This window comes from Tiliqua scincoides, chromosome 4, assembly GCF_035046505.1.
Source record: "Tiliqua scincoides isolate rTilSci1 chromosome 4, rTilSci1.hap2, whole genome shotgun sequence".
NCBI lineage: Eukaryota > Metazoa > Chordata > Lepidosauria > Squamata > Scincidae > Tiliqua > Tiliqua scincoides.
The window spans coordinates 42,127,218-42,145,699 of NC_089824.1; the positions used below are offsets into that span (position 1 = coordinate 42,127,218).

At 40.4% G+C, this 18,482-nt stretch overlaps 1 protein-coding gene across 7 annotated transcripts in view; it reads left to right on the plus strand.

Moving 5' to 3' along the window:
- ASPH (aspartate beta-hydroxylase) overlaps positions 1–18,482 on the plus strand; it is a 147,526-nt gene that overhangs the window by 70,654 nt on the left and 58,390 nt on the right. For all 7 annotated transcript variants that reach the window (XM_066626211.1, XM_066626214.1, XM_066626217.1 and 4 more), the window contains 8 exons: positions 629–715; positions 6,343–6,387; positions 7,516–7,563; positions 10,915–10,953; positions 12,116–12,157; positions 15,418–15,462; positions 16,431–16,484; positions 17,692–17,736. In XM_066626211.1, the coding sequence (XP_066482308.1) occupies positions 629–715; positions 6,343–6,387; positions 7,516–7,563; positions 10,915–10,953; positions 12,116–12,157; positions 15,418–15,462; positions 16,431–16,484; positions 17,692–17,736 (405 nt within the window). The remainder of the gene's footprint in view (positions 1–628; positions 716–6,342; positions 6,388–7,515; positions 7,564–10,914; positions 10,954–12,115; positions 12,158–15,417; positions 15,463–16,430; positions 16,485–17,691; positions 17,737–18,482) is intronic.

The window sequence follows — 18,482 nt, forward strand, 5'->3', positions numbered from 1 at the left end:
TGACAGACACACCCTGGGTGTTACCAAGCCTGCAATGATTGGCTGATCTAACTACTTAAGGGTTAGTATGCTTAACCTCCAGTGCAGTAGTAGGGGTGTAGTTGGAGATAACCGAGAAACTGCTGCCAGTGACTGTGGAGGCTGGATATTTGTATGTATATGTGTGATTACTGACCGTGGACTGGACCTTGACTTTGTATTGTGGGAAACTGATTGGGATTTGTTATCATTGGACTGACTGATCTTCATGCTGACCGGGAATGTTTATTGACTACTCTGCTTCTGATATCCCTTGCTCAAAATATAACTGCTGCTTGAAAGTACTCTGCTGTATATGCTGTTTCTTGCAACCTGCTCACATTGGGACAAAACAGGGACCCTACAGCATCTAACGTTAACAGTCACCACTTATTTAAAAATATTGATGGTGTTGGTGAAAGAATTGGTGTTTGCCAATTGTAGGCAATCTATGAAGGATTTTGGTTATCCTGGTACAGTTCTGTTTTCTCTGCAACTAACTTCCCTGAGTACTATGTCCTTGAGGTTGAGTAAATTAAATTTAATAATTTCTGTCCTCATGTTGAAATTTATGGCTTCTTGTAGTGTGACACATTTTTTTAATTTTCAGTTTCATATGAAATTCACTCGAACATGAAAGAAGACACCCATGAACCAGACACACATGAACCAGACACACATGAACCAGAAGGCACAGGTTTGTCTAAATTACATTAATTGATGTACAGCTAACATATAAATATATGTACATATATGTACAGCGGTATATAAATACTGTGCATATTGTATTGGCAACCTTCAGTCTCGAAAGACTATGGTATCGCGCTCTGAAAGGTGGTTCTGGCACAGCGTCCAGTGTGGCTGAAAAGGCCAATCCGGGAGTGACAATCCCTTCCACACCGGGAGCAAGTGCAGTCTGTCCCTGGTCTGTCTCCCTGGCTATGGGCCTTCCTTCTTTGCCTCTTAGCCTCAGACTGTTGGCAAAGTGTTTCTTCAAAGTGGGAAAGGCCATGCTGCACAGCCTGCCTCCAAGCGGGCCGCTCAGAGGCCAGGGTTTCCCACTTGTTGAGGTCCATCCCTAAGGCCTTCAGATCCCTCTTGCAGATGTCTTTGTATCGCAGCTGTGGTCTACCTGTAGGGCGCTTTCCTTGCATGAGTTCTCCATAGAAGAGATCCTTTGGGATCCGGCCATCATCCATTCTCACGACATGACCAAGCCAACGCAGGCGTCTCTGTTTCAGCAGTGAATACATGCTAGGGATTCCAGCACGTTCCAGGACTGTGTTGTTTGGAACTTTGTCCTGCCAGGTGATGCCGAGGATGCGTCGGAGGCAGCGCATGTGGAAAGCGCTCAGTTTCCTCTCCTGTTGTGAGCGAAGAGTCCATGACTCGCTGCAGTACAGAAGTGTACTCAGGACGCAAGCTCTGTAGACCTGGATCTTGGTATGTTCCGTCAGCTTCTTGTTGGACCAGACTCTCTTTGTGAGTCTGGAAAACGTGGTAGCTGCTTTACCGATGCGCTTGTTTAGCTCGGTATCGAGAGAATGAGTGTCGGAGATCGTTGAGCATAATAATAATAATATATTATAATGGTGTGTGTATTTTCCTTTTTTTGAACAAATTGTCATAATAAAATAGAGATGTAAGAATATAAATGTTAACAATTACAATAGAAATGTTCAGGAAAAACCATAATGTTGCTTTTGTAGATTGTTCCAGCATTTCCCATTACTCTCTTTTAAAATAAATATGCAACATATATCTTGTTTTCATTTACATTTGCCTTGCCTAATATGTATGTCCCTCATCAGCAACTAGTTCTTTAAATATGGTCATATAGCAAGTGTCATGAATATGTGCAGTTCAGGCCTAGTAGCATTGCAAAGCCTGAACCAAAGTAACCCAGTAACATAAAAGTGGCTTGCATCCTAGCTGCAAGGAATTTACAACTCAATGGAAGGTGATGATGTAGCACCTCAGCAGACAGAGAGGCACCATGAATCCCCAGTGGGGAGGGGGAGACCTAAGAGGATTAGCATCCAGCCCCACTTTGGGAAGATTCGGTCCCCAAGGATTCTGATTGGTCAGTTCAAAAAAGTACAGAGTCACCTCATCCTGTAGCATGAGAAGTATAAGAACAAAGCCCAAAGGGGTGTCTTGTCTCTTTGTCTTTGGTCTTTCTTTCTTGGTGGGAAAGGTGGTGGGTGCACATCCTGCCCTGCCAGGACCATGTGGCCTCATAGGTAACTGGGGCTGAAGGTCTACAGCAGAAGCTGACCCAGGTGAGAGTTAGAGAATAATAGAGATAGCCAGTTAGCTTTATTATTTTAATGCTGAGATATTTCCTAGAAGTTTCATGCCTCAAGTATTTGCTGCCTTTTGTAACTTTTTGTAACCCTATGTACTTAATAAAGTAAAAATCCTTTTACCATGTTGGTTCATTGTCTGTTGGGGGCAAAGGTTCAGAATCCTGCCTAGCCCTTTCAGCAAGCTACCAAATCCTCATTGAGGACTAGTGACTTGAAGTCTGAAGCTTTAAAGTAAAGAAAGTACTCAGTGCCTGCAAGGGATAGAATTAAGCCTGGAGGGTCTCAGTGTCCCTGGACTGAGACACTGGCACATACAGGGTGGTGGCAGTTCTACCGAACAGGGCTCCTTGAGGCTCTAGGGTTCAAGAACTCTGAGCACCCAAACCCTGGGAGTGTACGACAAGTATACAACAGCAAGTCCTGGATAACTGTGGGGGATCCGTTCCCGGACCCCCTATGGAAATTGAATTCTGAGGGTGGCCCACAGAGGACCTCAAAACGTGATCAGAAGTCCAGCCTTCTGGTCAAGTCCAGAGGTGCTGTATGTGCCCTCCTGATGCGGGTTCAGAACCCACGTTGGGTCAGATCTGCTTGTTCCTAACCCTTGGAAAAGGAGGACCCACTGTATTTTCAATTGAGCAAGGAATAAAAGGGTCATAATATTGGTTCTGCCACTGATTCACTCTCAGTGGAGACACAGACAAAGACTTGCTAATCCTTTCTCCTGGTGGGTACAGCAGCAACTTTGGCAGAACGTCTTCATTGTAGATACTTTATTTGCTGCCTTTTCCCTATGTTTTTGTGCATGGGAGAGTGCTGCTGAGATGCATGATGCAGAGAGGGCCTTAACTGTGCTTCTCATGCAGTAGAAAAGGGGGCTAGAGCCCTTTGTCTCTGTCTCAACTTGGAAGAAAGTGACTTGGGTTCTGAATCACATATGCATTTCTTTGAGAATAGGGACAAAGCTATGGGTGTTTAGGGACAGGATTTGGCTGCTAGTTCCGCACCCTGTTATATATTTCCCATCTCTGTTATATGCTCTTTTATATACAACACAAGACTTTCCCCATAGAAATATTGCTCTTTGTGTAGGAATTTTCACAGTGTGATCAAGCTTCATCTTGACCAGGGGTGCCCAAACCCCAGCCCTGGGGCCACTTGCGGCCCTCAAAGACTCCCAATCCGGCCCTCAAGGAGGCTTCAGTCTCCAATGAGCCTCTGGCCCTCCGGAGACTTGCTGGAGCCCACACTGGCCTGATGCAACTGCTCTCAGCATGACGGCTCCATCCACTGCTTGTTGTTTCACATCTATTTCACATTTGCTGCCATTCACATTTTCACATTTGCAGATCTATTTCACATCTGTTTCACAGCAGCGGCAGCAAAGGAAAGGCTGGCCTTGCTTTGTGCAATGCCTTTTATAGGCCTTGAGCTATTGTGAGACCGTCATTCATTCATATAAGTTCCATCTCTAATATATTCATTTATGTAAATTTATTCAAATTTGAAATGTAAATTAATTCTTTTGTTTTCTTGGCCCCCAACATGGTGTCAGAGAGATGATGTGGCCCTTCTGCCGAAAAGTTTGAACACCCCTGATCTTGACCAAAGTTTGATTAAACAAACTTCCTATGTTTCCCTTGTAGCTTCTTCCTAAATATTGAAACATACAACATTCTATGTCTGTGTGTATGTGTGTGTGAGATTCTCAGAGGTTACTGCACCCTATTTAAGATATGTAAGCATATATGATTCAAAGCACAGTAGTATGTACTGTTCTGTTTATTGCCCAATCACATTTAAAAAGAGATCATAGCCTACTTTGGTGTGGTGTCATGTATTTACCACTGTATTTTGCAATCTTTATGAAGAATTTTATGTATTTTATATTTTATTTAGGGTTATTCATAGTTGAAAGTAATAATATTGGTAATTACCAGTATAATTCACCAGTAATAATAGCTGATTTTAATTCCTCTCAGCATGAGTCCTGATTGGGATATCTGCCTGAGGGTGGTAAGAGGCAATGATCTGTGGCAACTGGTAAAAGAAGTCTTGCACAATTAACAGAAGTGGTAATTGCAGGTAGCATGTTCCTAACATAATGTGTGGAGTTTGAACTCTGAGAATAACTAAGAATCCATCTGTTTGTGGTTAGAAGTTCTACAGTAGTAATAGTTTTGAAAGCATGTTAATCATTTCAGAACCATTGAAAAGAATCACTTTTGTAATGATACAGTACTTTGCATTTAAGTTAAATTGGGTACATTGGAGACTAATAAGTGCTATCTCATATATGAGATTATAGGCTACACTGAAAAGCCTTTGCAGAAAATGGCCTTAATACTTAACTGTAATTTAAAAAATAATTTCCCAGAGCTAAGAATTCAAGATTAGTTCAACAGTGGCTCCTAACTGTCAGCCTAATTACTATAATATCAAGCTAAGGGAAGGAAAATGATTAGTCTTTAAAAGTAGTTGCTATACCTGACTGCTTTAATATGTTTTCAGAAGAATGGTTTTTAATTAAAGCTAATGAGAGGCAGAATTGACTTCTGAGTCTTGAATGGTCTAAGCATGTGCCTGGTTGAAGTGCTATGTATTGAGTGAAGGCTATGTTTTATTGCTAACTTCTGTTTCACCTGGGAATAATTTTTAAAATAAAAATAACTTTGTACATTGAGAGACAGAGAGGCTCAAATCTATCAATGTACTGTCTTGTAAATGATGGATACAATAAAATACTGCCTGCATGTGCAGTCTATAGAGGTTAGAATAGACTTCAGAGGGGCTTATGTTCAGATGTCATGGCAGTCATTGGCTTAGTTGAGTAGTTTGTAACTTGGCCTCAATTTCTCACCTGAAAAATCATATAGAAATACTTTAGAAGCTTGGTGTAAGGAGAAACAAGAAAAAATAAATTTAGCATCGGTATATGTTCTTATTCATAATGATCTATGGCAGTGTTTATCAAACTGTAGATCGGGACACCCTAGGTGGGTCGCAAGCCAATTTCAGATGAGTCCCCATTCATTTCAATGAGTATTTTATTTTTAATATCTTAGACTTGATGCTACCATGGTATGTGATTGCATTTGGGGAAATGCTAGAGATCTGTACTTTCACCAGGCTACTATGTATATGTTTTAAGAACGATAGTGGGGCTTACTCCTGGGTAAGTGTGGATAGGATTGCAGCCTTTGAGGAATTTGTTTTAAAGAGATCAGCAACTGATTGGGAGGGTTAGGAGGGTTCTTCTTTATTTTAAGTAAATTTTTAAACTTATTGTAAATTTTTAGTTCACTTACTTAATTCATTATTTTTTTATCATATGGGGTGTTTAAAATTTTTCCTGCTTGATGATGTCACTTCTGCTGGGTTCCAACCGATTATCATTCTAAAAAGTGGGTCCTGGTGCTAAAATGTTTAAGAATCACTGAGCTATGGATTAGATTTGTATCTTGCCCTTTTGCTTGAGATGGCATACAGGGCTTCTTTCCCTGCTTGCAGTTTTTCCTGCAATACTCTCTTGAGATGGCTAGGCTAAGAGATTGTGGCTTGCACAAGAATACCCAGGAAGCGTCAAGAATTAGCAGAGAGCTGATGTTGGGTACCACCAGTCCAACACTCTATCCCCTGCACTCTGGTGAGGGGAGCCATGTGCTACCTCCCTATGATGTGCTTATTTGACACACAGGCTCTACTGATGCCCTTACATTGGACATCACATTTTCCTAAGGACCTATGTGCATATAGCATGATCTGTAGACCCCCAAATTGGAACATGCAGATTGGATACATGGGCCTAAATATGTTGAGTTCTATGTGTGTGGGTCCTTATGCAAACTTGATATCCAGAGGGCCAAAGGGGTAGGACAAGATGTGAGTGGGGATGAAGAGGCTGATGAAGTCCTGATTTCCTTTCCCTTTGTTGGCATTCAATCAACCAATCCCTTGATTTCATAGCTATAGGAATTTGAGCAATAACTACATTGAATTTATTTATCTTTCATAGATTACAAAGAACTAACTTTAGAAGATGCTCTGGAGCACAACACAGGTATTATTTACATAATGTTCTTTAAAACTGGATTCACTGGGCTTAAATGCCAAATTACGTTCTTCTTATTGTGTTACAGGAGTATTGCAGTAGTATTTTACATTTGTTGAGAGTTTTGCTTTTGGATCTCTTTTACTTATCTTCCACGCATCTAAAGATGGTTCCAGTTAAACCTAGTGAGCTTCGCATAACTAAGAGTTTGTTGACTGCAGATTTTTTTGGTGGGGGGGGTATCTCTCTTTCAATGGGGTATGACTATATGTGCTGTACTTCCATGGTGCTGCTGAGTCTCTCTTCATATGTAGCATTTTAAATTAAAGACAGTGAGTGGAGGAAAACTCTTATGAGCCAAACAGTGTAAGCAGTTAATGACCAAGTTAGTACGTTTATCCTATATGCATTGTTAAAGGCAAAACTCTTGGAGTAAGTGCTGAGCTTAACTGATGGAGAAGGACTTGTGCATGTACCACCAGGAGTAATAGCCATTGACATTTGGGTGAAGATAAGAAGTTGGGGTACTGCCGTATGGATCTGAATAGTACCTGTGATGCATTACTGTGACTGGGTAGTGAGTAACACTGAGTCAGTTCTGTCTTGAAGCAACAATGTCATCGCTGCTAGATGTCATACAGTGCCAACTTCTGCATGATATGATGTGGATCCCCACTCTTTTCCTCAAGCTTCTTGTTACCACTTTTGCCATTACCGGTTGACACCCGGTACATACATACTGTATATGTGTGTATTATTGTTAAACCAGTCCTCAGCAAATATTTCCCAATGGCAGAATTGTTTCCTGTCCTCATGGAGCTACAGACCAGCAGCCATTGGAATAGACATAGTGCAAGGATGAGTAGGGACAGTTGGTCTCACCTTGCTAAATATCAGAGTATTGTACTGCCACTGAAAATGTTTTGTTTTGCTCAGTTAACAGGGATGTCCAAATTACCTGGGCCAAGTGCAAAGGTTCCAGCTCTCTCGGGTTCTTAATTGTGTCTTGTGTACTGGATTATCACTTAATTAAGCAGGACTGTCTGCCAGGATGTATAATTTCCCAGAGGAAGACAGTAGCCATATATGTTCATGTTTACCTTGTAAATCAAATTCTTAACATTTGCTTATTTTCAGAACCTTTTCCAGAAGACATAGAACAGCAAGATTATGTGGAAGAACATGGTATGTACTGTGACTTTGACAACTTGACTGTAATAAAATCGTTTTCTGTGCAACAAAACTTTTACAAAGCAAAGTTGTATGAGAGACACTTCTCCATACTAATATTTCATTTAACTTTGGCCAGATGCAAGAATACAGTAATCATGTTGGTGGGAAAGGTGATTGCATTGGACTTTCCCAAACTCTTAGCACTCTTCCTTCTTGTGGGGAGCTGACTGAGTAGAAAAGATCTATGCTATGCCTCAGTCATGCAGATTTTGCATAAGACATACTAAGGCATGATTAAACACAACAAAGAAGTACTATACAGATTGGTGTGTGTTAAGAAGGAACAGTAGACACTTCAGTTCTTGTAGCTGTGTTTTTAGGTTTAAAATAACGTGCCTCATTATTCAAATTAAAAATATTTCTGATTACATTACATTCTTTGTATCTTACGAAATCAGAAACCTTAATCAGAATCAAATAATGTGTATATGTTGCTAGTCATTGTTATTGTGAGTCAGCCTGTAATTTTTGCTAAAGACAATTCAGGTTAGTCATATTGATTTTAACTTGCAACTTGTCCCTCAAAACGGCCATGGTGCCAGAAGATTGGAGGATAGCAAATGTCACGCCTATTTTTAAAAAGGGAAAGAGGGGGGACCCGGGAAACTATAGGCCGGTCAGCCTAACATCCATACCGGGTAAGATGGTGGAATGCCTCATCAAAGATAGGATCTCAAAACACATAGATGAACAGGCCTTGCTGAGGGAGAGTCAGCATGGCTTCTGTAAGGGTAAGTCTTGCCTCACAAACCTTATAGAATTCTTTGAAAAAGTCAACAGGCATGTGGATGCGGGAGAACCCGCAGACATTATATATCTGGACTTTCAGAAGGCGTTTGACATGGTCCCTCACCAAAGGCTACTGAAAAAACTCCACAGTCAGGGAATTAGAGGACAGGTCCTCTCGTGGATTGAGAACTGGTTGGAGGCCAGGAAGCAGAGAGTGGGTGTCAATGGGCAATTTTCACAATGGAGAGAGGTGAAAAGCGGTGTGCCCCAAGGATCTGTCCTGGGACCGGTGCTTTTCAACCTCTTCATAAATGACCTGGAGACAGGGTTGAGCAGTGAAGTGGCTAAGTTTGCAGACGACACCAAACTTTTCCGAGTGGTAAAGACCAGAAGTGATTGTGAGGAGCTCCAGAAGGATCTCTCCAGACTGGCAGAATGGGCAGCAAAATGGCAGATGCGCTTCAATGTCAGTAAGTGTAAAGTCATGCACATTGGGGCAAAAAATCAAAACTTTAGATATAGGCTGATGGGTTCTGAGCTGTCTGGGACAGATCAGGAGAGAGATCTTGGGGTGGTGGTGGACAGGTCGATGAAAGTGTCGACCCAATGTGCGGCGGCAGTGAAGAAGGCCAATTCTATGCTTGGGATCATTAGGAAGGGTATTGAGAACAAAACGGTTAGTATTATAATGCCGTTGTACAAATCGATGGTAAGGCCACACCTGGAGTATTGTGTCCAGTTCTGGTCGCCGCATCTCAAAAAAGACATAGTGGAAATGGAAAAGGTGCAAAAGAGAGCGACTAAGATGATTACGGGGCTGGGGCACCTTCCTTATGAGGAAAGGCTACAGAGTTTGGGCCTCTTCAGCCTAGAAAAGAGACGCTTGAGGGGGGACATGATTGAGACATACAAAATTATGCAGGGGATGGACAGAGTGGATAGGGAGATGCTCTTTACACTCTCACATAATACCAGAACCAGGGGACATCCACTAAAATTGAGTGTTGGGCGGGTTAGGACAGACAAAAGAAAATATTTATTTACTCAGCGTGTGGTCGGTCTGTGGAACTCCTTGCCACAGGATGTGGTGCTGGCGTCTAGCCTAGACGCCTTTAAAAGGGGATTGGACGAGTTTCTGGAGGAAAAATCCATTATGGGGTACAAGCCATGATGTGTATGCGCAACCTCCTGATTTTAGGAATGGGTTAAGTCAGAATGCCAGATGTAGGGGAGAGCACCAGGATGAGGTCTCTTGTTATCTGGTGTGCTCCCTGGGGCATTTGGTGGGCCGCTGTGAGATACAGGAAGCTGGACTAGATGGGCCTATGGCCTGATCCAGTGGGGCTGTTCTTATGTTCTTATGTTCTTAAGAAAGCATGAAGTAATAATGTTCCTTAGTATTTGTATTTTGCAGAGGAACCAACTTGTAAGTTACCTATTAGTTCCACTGTAAACCAAAAATATCTATCTTGTAAGTTAGCTTATAGAGGGCTATTTTGCAAAAAATAAAGCACCAGTTGTGCTTCCCAGTTTGGGTTGAATAATAAACATGACCTATGGTATAGAGGTTTTTCCTATACCATGTACTTATATGGTGTGTTTCAGGGACCACAGTAGCAGCAGTAAGAAGGTTTAGCTCACTTGACCAGAGTACAGTACCCTATCCCAGGGGTTTCCTCTTCTCTCACTGTGTTGTATCTGGTTTGCACATGCAGCAGAATGAGGTAGTAGAATCCTGCTGTAGTAAGGCACACTGCACGGTTTCAATTTGCACATGGGAGAAACCATTTCTGAATGCTCCTTTTAAGTAGTATTTCCTGCAAGTACAAAGCTAGCACATTTCAGGAAGAAACATTACAATCTAGTTCACTTCCATGTGTGCTAGTTTTAAACTTACTTTTTTGTGCTAGTTTTAAATTTACAAGAAACTTCTCAAAAAATGACATTCCGCTGCCTGCTGTCTTATGTGGTATGTTCCATTCTGGTACCTTATTCCATTACACATGTAGATGAGACTTTAATCTCTCTCCCCCTCCCTCTCATCTTGATCCACCTGCCTAAGGGGACTTGCATGAGCTATGCAGTCCCAGTAAGAGCTTCCCTACCCAAGATCTTGTATCACCACCTTTTGAAATATATAGGGCACTGTACGATCTCAAAGATCTAAACTAAGCATGAACATGTGTTTGGAGTCTCCCTGTTCCTTCAACTGCCAAGCTGGAGACCAGGAGTGTTCCAGCTCCCATGAGTGCACACAACCATTCCTCTGTGTTTACTCTGTGTTTATATTTATTGGAGTTCCTTCTTCTAGTTGTGACATTGGTACTCCAAACAGTATTATTTAAAAAAAAAATTACAGGGAGAGGATATATATTTTCTGTGTGCCATTCTTAACCAGTTTAAAGCATTAGAGCTTTGTACAGTACTTTAAAAACATTCTGAGCAGTAACTCCATTTCTAGCCCATGTGCTGCTTCATAGAAGGGAAATGAAATATTTTGTTACTTTTTCTTTATTGACTCACAGACATAGTCCCATTCCTAGTTTGTTTAAATTCTAAATTATGCTTTTTTAGACTTGGAAAATGAAGTCTTAATTGAAACTCAGGATATAGGTAAGTTGATTATTACCTAAATATTGGAAGAGTGAATAAGATTGAGCCTACTCTATTGGCTTGATGCTTACACCTTCCTGGCTTTTTGTATCTTTCTGGGAAAGATGTCAAATCAATGGTTATATCCAGGAAGTAATAAATTCTACCTTGTGAGAGGAGTTGGTCCTGTCTGCTATAAAAAGATCTCTTTAGATTCCCCCCTGCCCATTATTTTAACTCTAGACCTTTCAAAAAATTACTCTATGAGAGAAAGGTGCTTGATCATTTGGTTACCATGTATCTTCACTCTTGATTGATATTGGATTCATTTCAATTTCTTTTCTGGTCAGGGTTGGATACTGAAATAATTTTGCTAACCCTAGGGTATGACCATGTCCAAAATATAGAATTTAAGTTCTGGGCTGCTAACTGGAACAATCTGTATTTCTCCCTGGTATGAAAACAATTGTTCCATTTCTAGGCTCAGCTGAAGCCTAGGAAAGCCTGAGCTTGAAGATGCTAATAATAATCTGTAACACTTGAGTTGGTTTAAGACTAGGATACCTCAAGGACAGTGTCTTCCCATGTTTAGATACTGAGATTAATTGAAGGTCCTGTTTTGGGTTACTACCCCATCAGAGGTGTGTTAAGTGGAGACCTGAGGGTTATCTTTCTCTGTGGTGACACTGCACCGATGGAATGCTCTTCACTTTTTAGCTTTAAAAGCACATCATAGCCAAATAGGTCTCTGTTGTCCTGTAGCTTTCTTTTAGGAATTTGTAGTTGCAGATGGACATAGTGGACCCTGTTAGTTTGCTTCTTCTCTAATACAACTTGAAATTGACTTTAAGGGCCTTTCTACATGTAGATGTATGTAACAAAGCCCTGACTGTTGTTTTAAGAAAAAGTACTATTGAAAAGGGGCAAATTGGAGTGTAGATGTGGGTGGAGGAGACCACTCAGTCTTTGTTTGCTGTTTCTCCATTCCATATCATATACTCCCTCAGGCAAAACCACTCACACATACCTCCACTCCACAGAAGTCCAAGTATGTTTGTGAGAACACATTCACTTTTTCCTTTCCCTTATGCACATGTCAGAGACTTGACTTCCTGATTTCCTTCAGCTGTGAAATCTGTCTCAGTATTTTCTTGTGACCTTGATTTCAATGTTTTCTTTTCAGATGGAGAACCTCTAACAGAACATTATCATGGAAATGCAGAAGGTGAACATGCTATACTTATTTTAGCTAGAATAGACAGAATTATGCTGCAACATTAAAGTTGGTTGCTGGATTGAATACTTGTGCTCTGCTTAGGGTAGTAGTGATCTGCTCTTCTTTTGAGTTGACCAAACCTGAAAAAATTTCTGCCCAGAAAGCACAATTGAGTAGGAAATAGCATAAAACTTGTCTACATCATATGTTGATTGCATGTGTATGTATTTTGCTACATATTGTGTTTGGTTTACATATGATAATGTAGGCCAGTGTTTCTCAAACTGTGGGTCAGGACGCACTAGGTGGATTGTGAGCCGACTTCATGTGGGTCCCCATTCATTTCAATATGTTATTTTTAATATATTAGACTTGATGCTGCCATGGCATGTGACTACATTTGGGGAAATGTTACAGACCTGTACCTGTTACAGAACTGTAGCAAGATACTATGTACATTCTTTTAATAATGATAGTAAATGGACTCCAGGGTAAGTGTAGGTAGGATTGCAGACTAGGATTGTTAAAAATTTTCCTGCTTGTTGATACCACTTCCAGTCATGATATCAGTTCCGTTGTGCCCTGACAGATTATCATCCTAAAAAGTGGGTCCTAAAGTGCTAAATGTGTGAGAAACACTGATGTAGACAGTCATGGTTTTTGATATAGGCACTCAAAGAGAAATCCATGTTTGTGCACTATTAAGTGAAATAGTCACTACACAGATTGCATAATGCTTCCTAAACAGCTACAAATATTGTCACATTTCAAATGACTCTTAAGCTGCAATCCTACCCACACTTTCCTGGGAGTAAGACCCTCTGACTATGATGGGACTTACTTCTGAGTAGACATGCATAGGATTGGGCTCTAAGTTGCATTCCCTGAATACACGGAAGTTATAAAGTGCTCCTTCAAGGAATATGTTTTTACTGTTGCTATTTTGCTTTCCTTATTATGAAATGCTTCCATCTGGTTGGTTTTGCTAGCTTTGTTTATCTAAAGGTGAAGAGTTTTATTTTTTATTATATATCTAATAGAACCAACAGACAGCACTGGATAAAAAAATGGAAGTATAAAATTCTCTCTCAGTGGAGGAAAGTATCCTTGACTGGTGTGCTCCTTTCTCCTGTTTGTTTCTGAAGGGACCTGTCAGTCAAGTTTTTTCTAGAAGCCTGAGAAGTGCTCCCAATTCTGGTTTTATCTTTTAGGAATACAGCTGTGATGAAATGTCATCACTTTTTCCCCCCTGCTCTTTTATAACTTTTAGTGTGATTTTACCCCCCCATCATATAGTGTAATTTTATCACTCCCCCCCCCAATTTTTCTGGAAGGGAGGAAACATACAAAAACAAAAAAGGCAGTGTATTTTTTAGCAGTGAAGCTCTGTGGTGGTGTTAGCTCCCATGTTGCAGTCCCTCACTCAGTAGAAGCCCTGCATTTCTCAGCAGCTTTGCTTTTAGAGGACTACCACTGCTTTTTGCACCTCAGCCTCAGAATGCAAAGCACCATAACCATTTGGAGAGCCCTGAGATAAAGAGGAAAAATTCACCCAATCAGGTGATGTCCCATCTGTCATCTGGGGCAGGGAGAACTATCCACTCAAGCAAGCAAGATCTCTCCCATGAAAGCATAATAGAGAGCACGGGGGAAGCAGCAGCGAGAAAATAGCTTCCTTTCGATATCAGTGACAACTAGTCTGGGGAAAACAGCTGTCTAACCAGGCTTGATTTCTGACGTCAAGTACCATGGTCCCAGAAGCACACCCAAAGTGTTTGTGGAACTTCTAATGGCATGAGGAATGTAGATGTGTAGATTTCAGGGAAACTAAGTTCAGAGCATTTTGTTGCTGAAGCTTTTGCTACCGCCTGAGGGTTTCCCTGTATCTGTGTGGATCTTTTTTTTGTCTTAAACAAGGCCCGCAGGGTACATTCCTGAGTATTTTTCCTGCAGAGATAATTTATTAATACCCTGAATACCAAGAAAGCACCGAGTTAAAAGGGATACCAGTTCACAATCCTAAATATTCAGGGATGTCTTTTATCTTGAACCTGCAACTTTAGAGAAAGAACATTTTGAAGAAAAGGTCATTATAAATCATAATTAGTTATACCGCTACCTCATTTATCATAAATGGTGGTAGACTTCCTCCACAGTAGAAGGAGGGTAACTTACCCATTGTGTTTTCTTTTACTTTTGTAGAAGACAGTAATACCTGGATTCTACCTCCTAGTCTCGCTCCTCCTTGTAGGGAGTGGTCAGTACTAGTTTTCTAGGGATGTCTTCCCTCATTTTTTTTAACTATGAGGCTTAGTAGTTTGCATGTTGTATTATTTGTTGCTGGATTCTTCTGGTCTTTTGGTGAATCATTACAGGTGTTACCTTGACCTTCCAAAAACCGACTGACCACAAATATGATACCTTGAAAAATCATCCTGCACTTCCCTGGAACATCCTATGGGTCTCTTTACTTGCAGATCCTTTGTTGAAGCAGAACAGCTGAACTTGTACTGTACCAGCCACTTCCTGCTGAGTGCCCTCCTGAGCACGATCCTTTAATCACCAGAACTGAGGCAAGAGATCACATATAGTTGTGGGTGCCTCACTGCTGCCGATGTGGGAGATCAATGGATTGCACTCAGCAGGCAAGTGGCTGACCTGGGACAAATTCAGCTGTTCCACTTCAGCAACACTGAAAGGATTTAAAAGCAAAAACAAAAAATCATGGCTGGTTTCCCCAACCTGATAGTAACAAGCACCATCTGTTTTTTGTTTACTGTTCTGTTCACTTTTCAACGGATTTGCTTAACAACGGGGATCTTGGAACATATTCCCATTACTAAGCGATGTACACCACTACTTTTTCCAAGGTAGCTGTTTCATGATCTGAACTGAGAGTGGTTTTATTCTCTTAGGCTTTTAGAACACTTTTTGATTGGCAGACCCTGACTGTTAGAAGCAAATGGAGGAGCAGTCCATTTGAGGACACCTTCTTTCCACTTTGGAGAAAGAAACACTGAACATAATGTGAAGGTTCTTTCTCCTTGTTGAAATATCTGTGCAAAAGAGGAAAGAAAACTGTTCCATAGTCATATTTTTATCCTTCCATTGGATCAAGAGGTAGAAAAGGTAATTTCTCTTACTACCTTTTTAGGCATGTATTTTAATACTGATAGAGAGGTTTTGGGAAGTTAGTCTTAGCTGAATTTGGTTGCTACTATAACAGCATGAAATTTCATGTTTTGCTATAAATTTTATGTCTTTCATAGATGAAACAGCTGCCTCAGATACAGTTCTGGAACATATTGAATCAGGTACGTGTATGTGAATTATTTCAGGATGTGAAAAATAATTTTGATGAAGTTATTAATTAGGATATAGCTTTTATTAGATCGATTCGTTAATCCATTTAAGCAAAGTATCTTGTTTTTTAAGGGCTCAGGTATGAATCTGGGTCACCTGGTTTTGAGTGATTTGCTCATTACTGAAATCAAGCTGTTTGTAAGAAAGTACATGGTGGGGAAAAATATGAGGCTGTAATAGTTCACAGGCTCATTTTAAGTTTTCTGCTGCAGTTGTCTTACAAACAGTACATATGGAAATACGCAAAGTATGCTTTTAAGTACGAAATATGTATGAAATACTTAGTTGTATGAAAAATTAGTTGGGAGTTGCTATTAATCTTTTTCAATAATGCATAGTGAATCTACTACAATCACCATTGATTTCAAAGAATGTTTTAGACTTTCAGGGAAAGCAGTGATGATAAACCCATGTAACTGGTGATAAAGAAAGACTCAAATATTAACGCTCAGTGCATTTTTGTATTTTTTAAATTTCTAAGAGCTATAAATGGTTCAAGGATTAACCTCTTTCATTGTTTGTTTCACTATTTCTTTATTTTTATTGCTTCATTTTTTAAAATGTGTACTGGCAGTAGAATGTTTTATAGCCGCCTTGGGTGTCCTTCAGGGAGAAAGGCGGAATATGAATGAATGAATGGATAGATAAATAAATAAATAAAGATTCATACATCTTGTGCAGTGTCATAGGACTGACAGCCTGTGGACTGCATATCAAGATTGATTAATCATTGCAGAATTTGGCAAATCTGAATTTTCATTGAAATTTTTAAAAAAATCTTGACTTTGTGGTGGTAACAATAAGCTTGACTATTTTGTGATCCAAACATAACAATTTATTTCACTAAAACTGAGAATAAAAATAAACACAAGCATACACAATTGTAGGTCTAATATGTTCCTCCAATTCTTGTTCACAGTGGATGAGAGAGAACAGGCAAAAGTTCACCTGGCTGATCAACCTCGTGAAACAGGTTTGTAAAATATTTTCTTGAGCGAAACCTGTACATTTCATCTAGTTATTTCTTTACTCAGATGTGATCAAAATTGTTCAGCAAATCATATAAATGATTTCTCCAGATATTTCTGAGATTGTTTACAATAGCAGGCTCCAAACCCATGGCCTATGTGCTGGATCCAGTGTGAAGAAAAAGCCTTCCTCACATAGCGCTTACTGTTCTTTACACCCTTTTATGTTTCCAGCTGATCTGCTCACAAATCCACACCAGCCAGCCACTTCCCTCCAGAAATCAGAGCACAGAGTGATGGGGTGATGGCCAGCAGAAGTAGCTTTCTGGCACGTATTTGTGAGCAGATTGGCTGGAAAGATAAGAGGCTGCCGTGTGGAACAGTAAGCACTACATCACTCGGGGAAGGCTTTTCTCAATGCAGCAGTCTGTGGTTTGGAAACCGCTGGTTTACAACATCATGCTATGACTAGAACGTTATAGCCCAGTTTTGTTAGAAATTGAAATGTACATAGTGGTCCAGTATCTCTTCATGAACCTGTGGCATGCCATGTTCCCTTTAGGGGATATGTTTTTTGCAGCATAGCCTGACAGAGTGGTCAGTTGGTCCTTCCTGAATGCAGCAAGTCACCTAAAATCAGAAAGCCTATTATCTAATCTCAAGGAAATTGATAGACAATACATGATTTCTAATGCCTTAATAATGTGCTAGGTTTTTCCATTTTGTATATTCATGAAACACATCAAACTTTTGTAAATAGTGTGGTGCAGAACATTCAGGGCAAAGGACTGGAAACGTTGATTATAATTACCTTTGTCCAAAACCTGGTTCTTGGATGTACTAGGATCACTGAAATGGCAAAACACTTCCATGGGCCTAGCATGTACCCTTCGTGTATATATAGTTGCTGATTGCATGTTCTGTCAAATGTAATGATCTAAACATGGACTGCCTGCTGATTTTTTACTTGGATATATTTTCTGTGTAGAAATTTTGTCATGTTTGAAACAATAATCCCTATGTAGACAGATTTTCTATCCCATTACTAGTGTTCATTTTCCTCTGTATTTTAGTTTTAAAACCTTCCTGTTCTACTTCAGTTTGTATGGGGGGGGGGGGGGAATCTTCAACTATGAGAAATTCAAGTCTTAGCAGCAAATTTAAAAAAATGGTAAAACTGACTTATAATAACTACTAATATTTTGATTACAGACATTCCTGTTCAAGCAGAAGATTACTCAAATGATAATCTTGTTGGTAAGAAGAAATTCTGAAATTGAGAAAGATTGCAATTAATATTTCATATGATATTTGTGCAAAACCTTGTTTAGATTTTATTTAAAGCTAGAAATAGAAACTATGTTAGGTACTGGAAATTATGGTGAAATCTTGGGAACTAACAGTCCTTCCTTGAGATTTGCAAAAGCTTTGAGACACTTTTCTTGATGTCTGTTCCTTAGTACAGGGATGCACCATTTGCATCCTGTTGGCAAGCAGCCCACATTACTTATCAAAAGCCCAGCAGGGTTGAGGTAGCTGACCACACAAGCTCGCAAAGCTGGTAAGCCTTTGAGGTGACCCCTGCGATCTTAAGCTATCAGCCTCCCCAGCCAGCCACCTCAAGCCCATGAACATCTGATGAGCGGTACTGGGTTTCCCATTGCCGTTGCTGATATAGGGATACACACCGATTTCCTACTCCTGCCTACAGGATACAACTCGGATGTTTATTGCAGGCAGGAGTAAACAGCAATTCCACCTGCAATAAAATAAGTGACCAGATATGAAAAGTAACCACCATCCTTCAAACCACCTGAGGAAGGTGAAAAATTGTTTGCTAAGGCCAATAAAACAGCCAAGAATTCCTACCCATATCTAGAGGCAACCAGCGCATCCCAGACTGTAAAAAAAGGGAAGGGCGGGCAGGGGTCACTAGCCAGAGCTAGACTGGTTTGCAATTCTCTTTGTAATCCTCTGTGTCAGTGAGGCTCCATTCGCTAGCA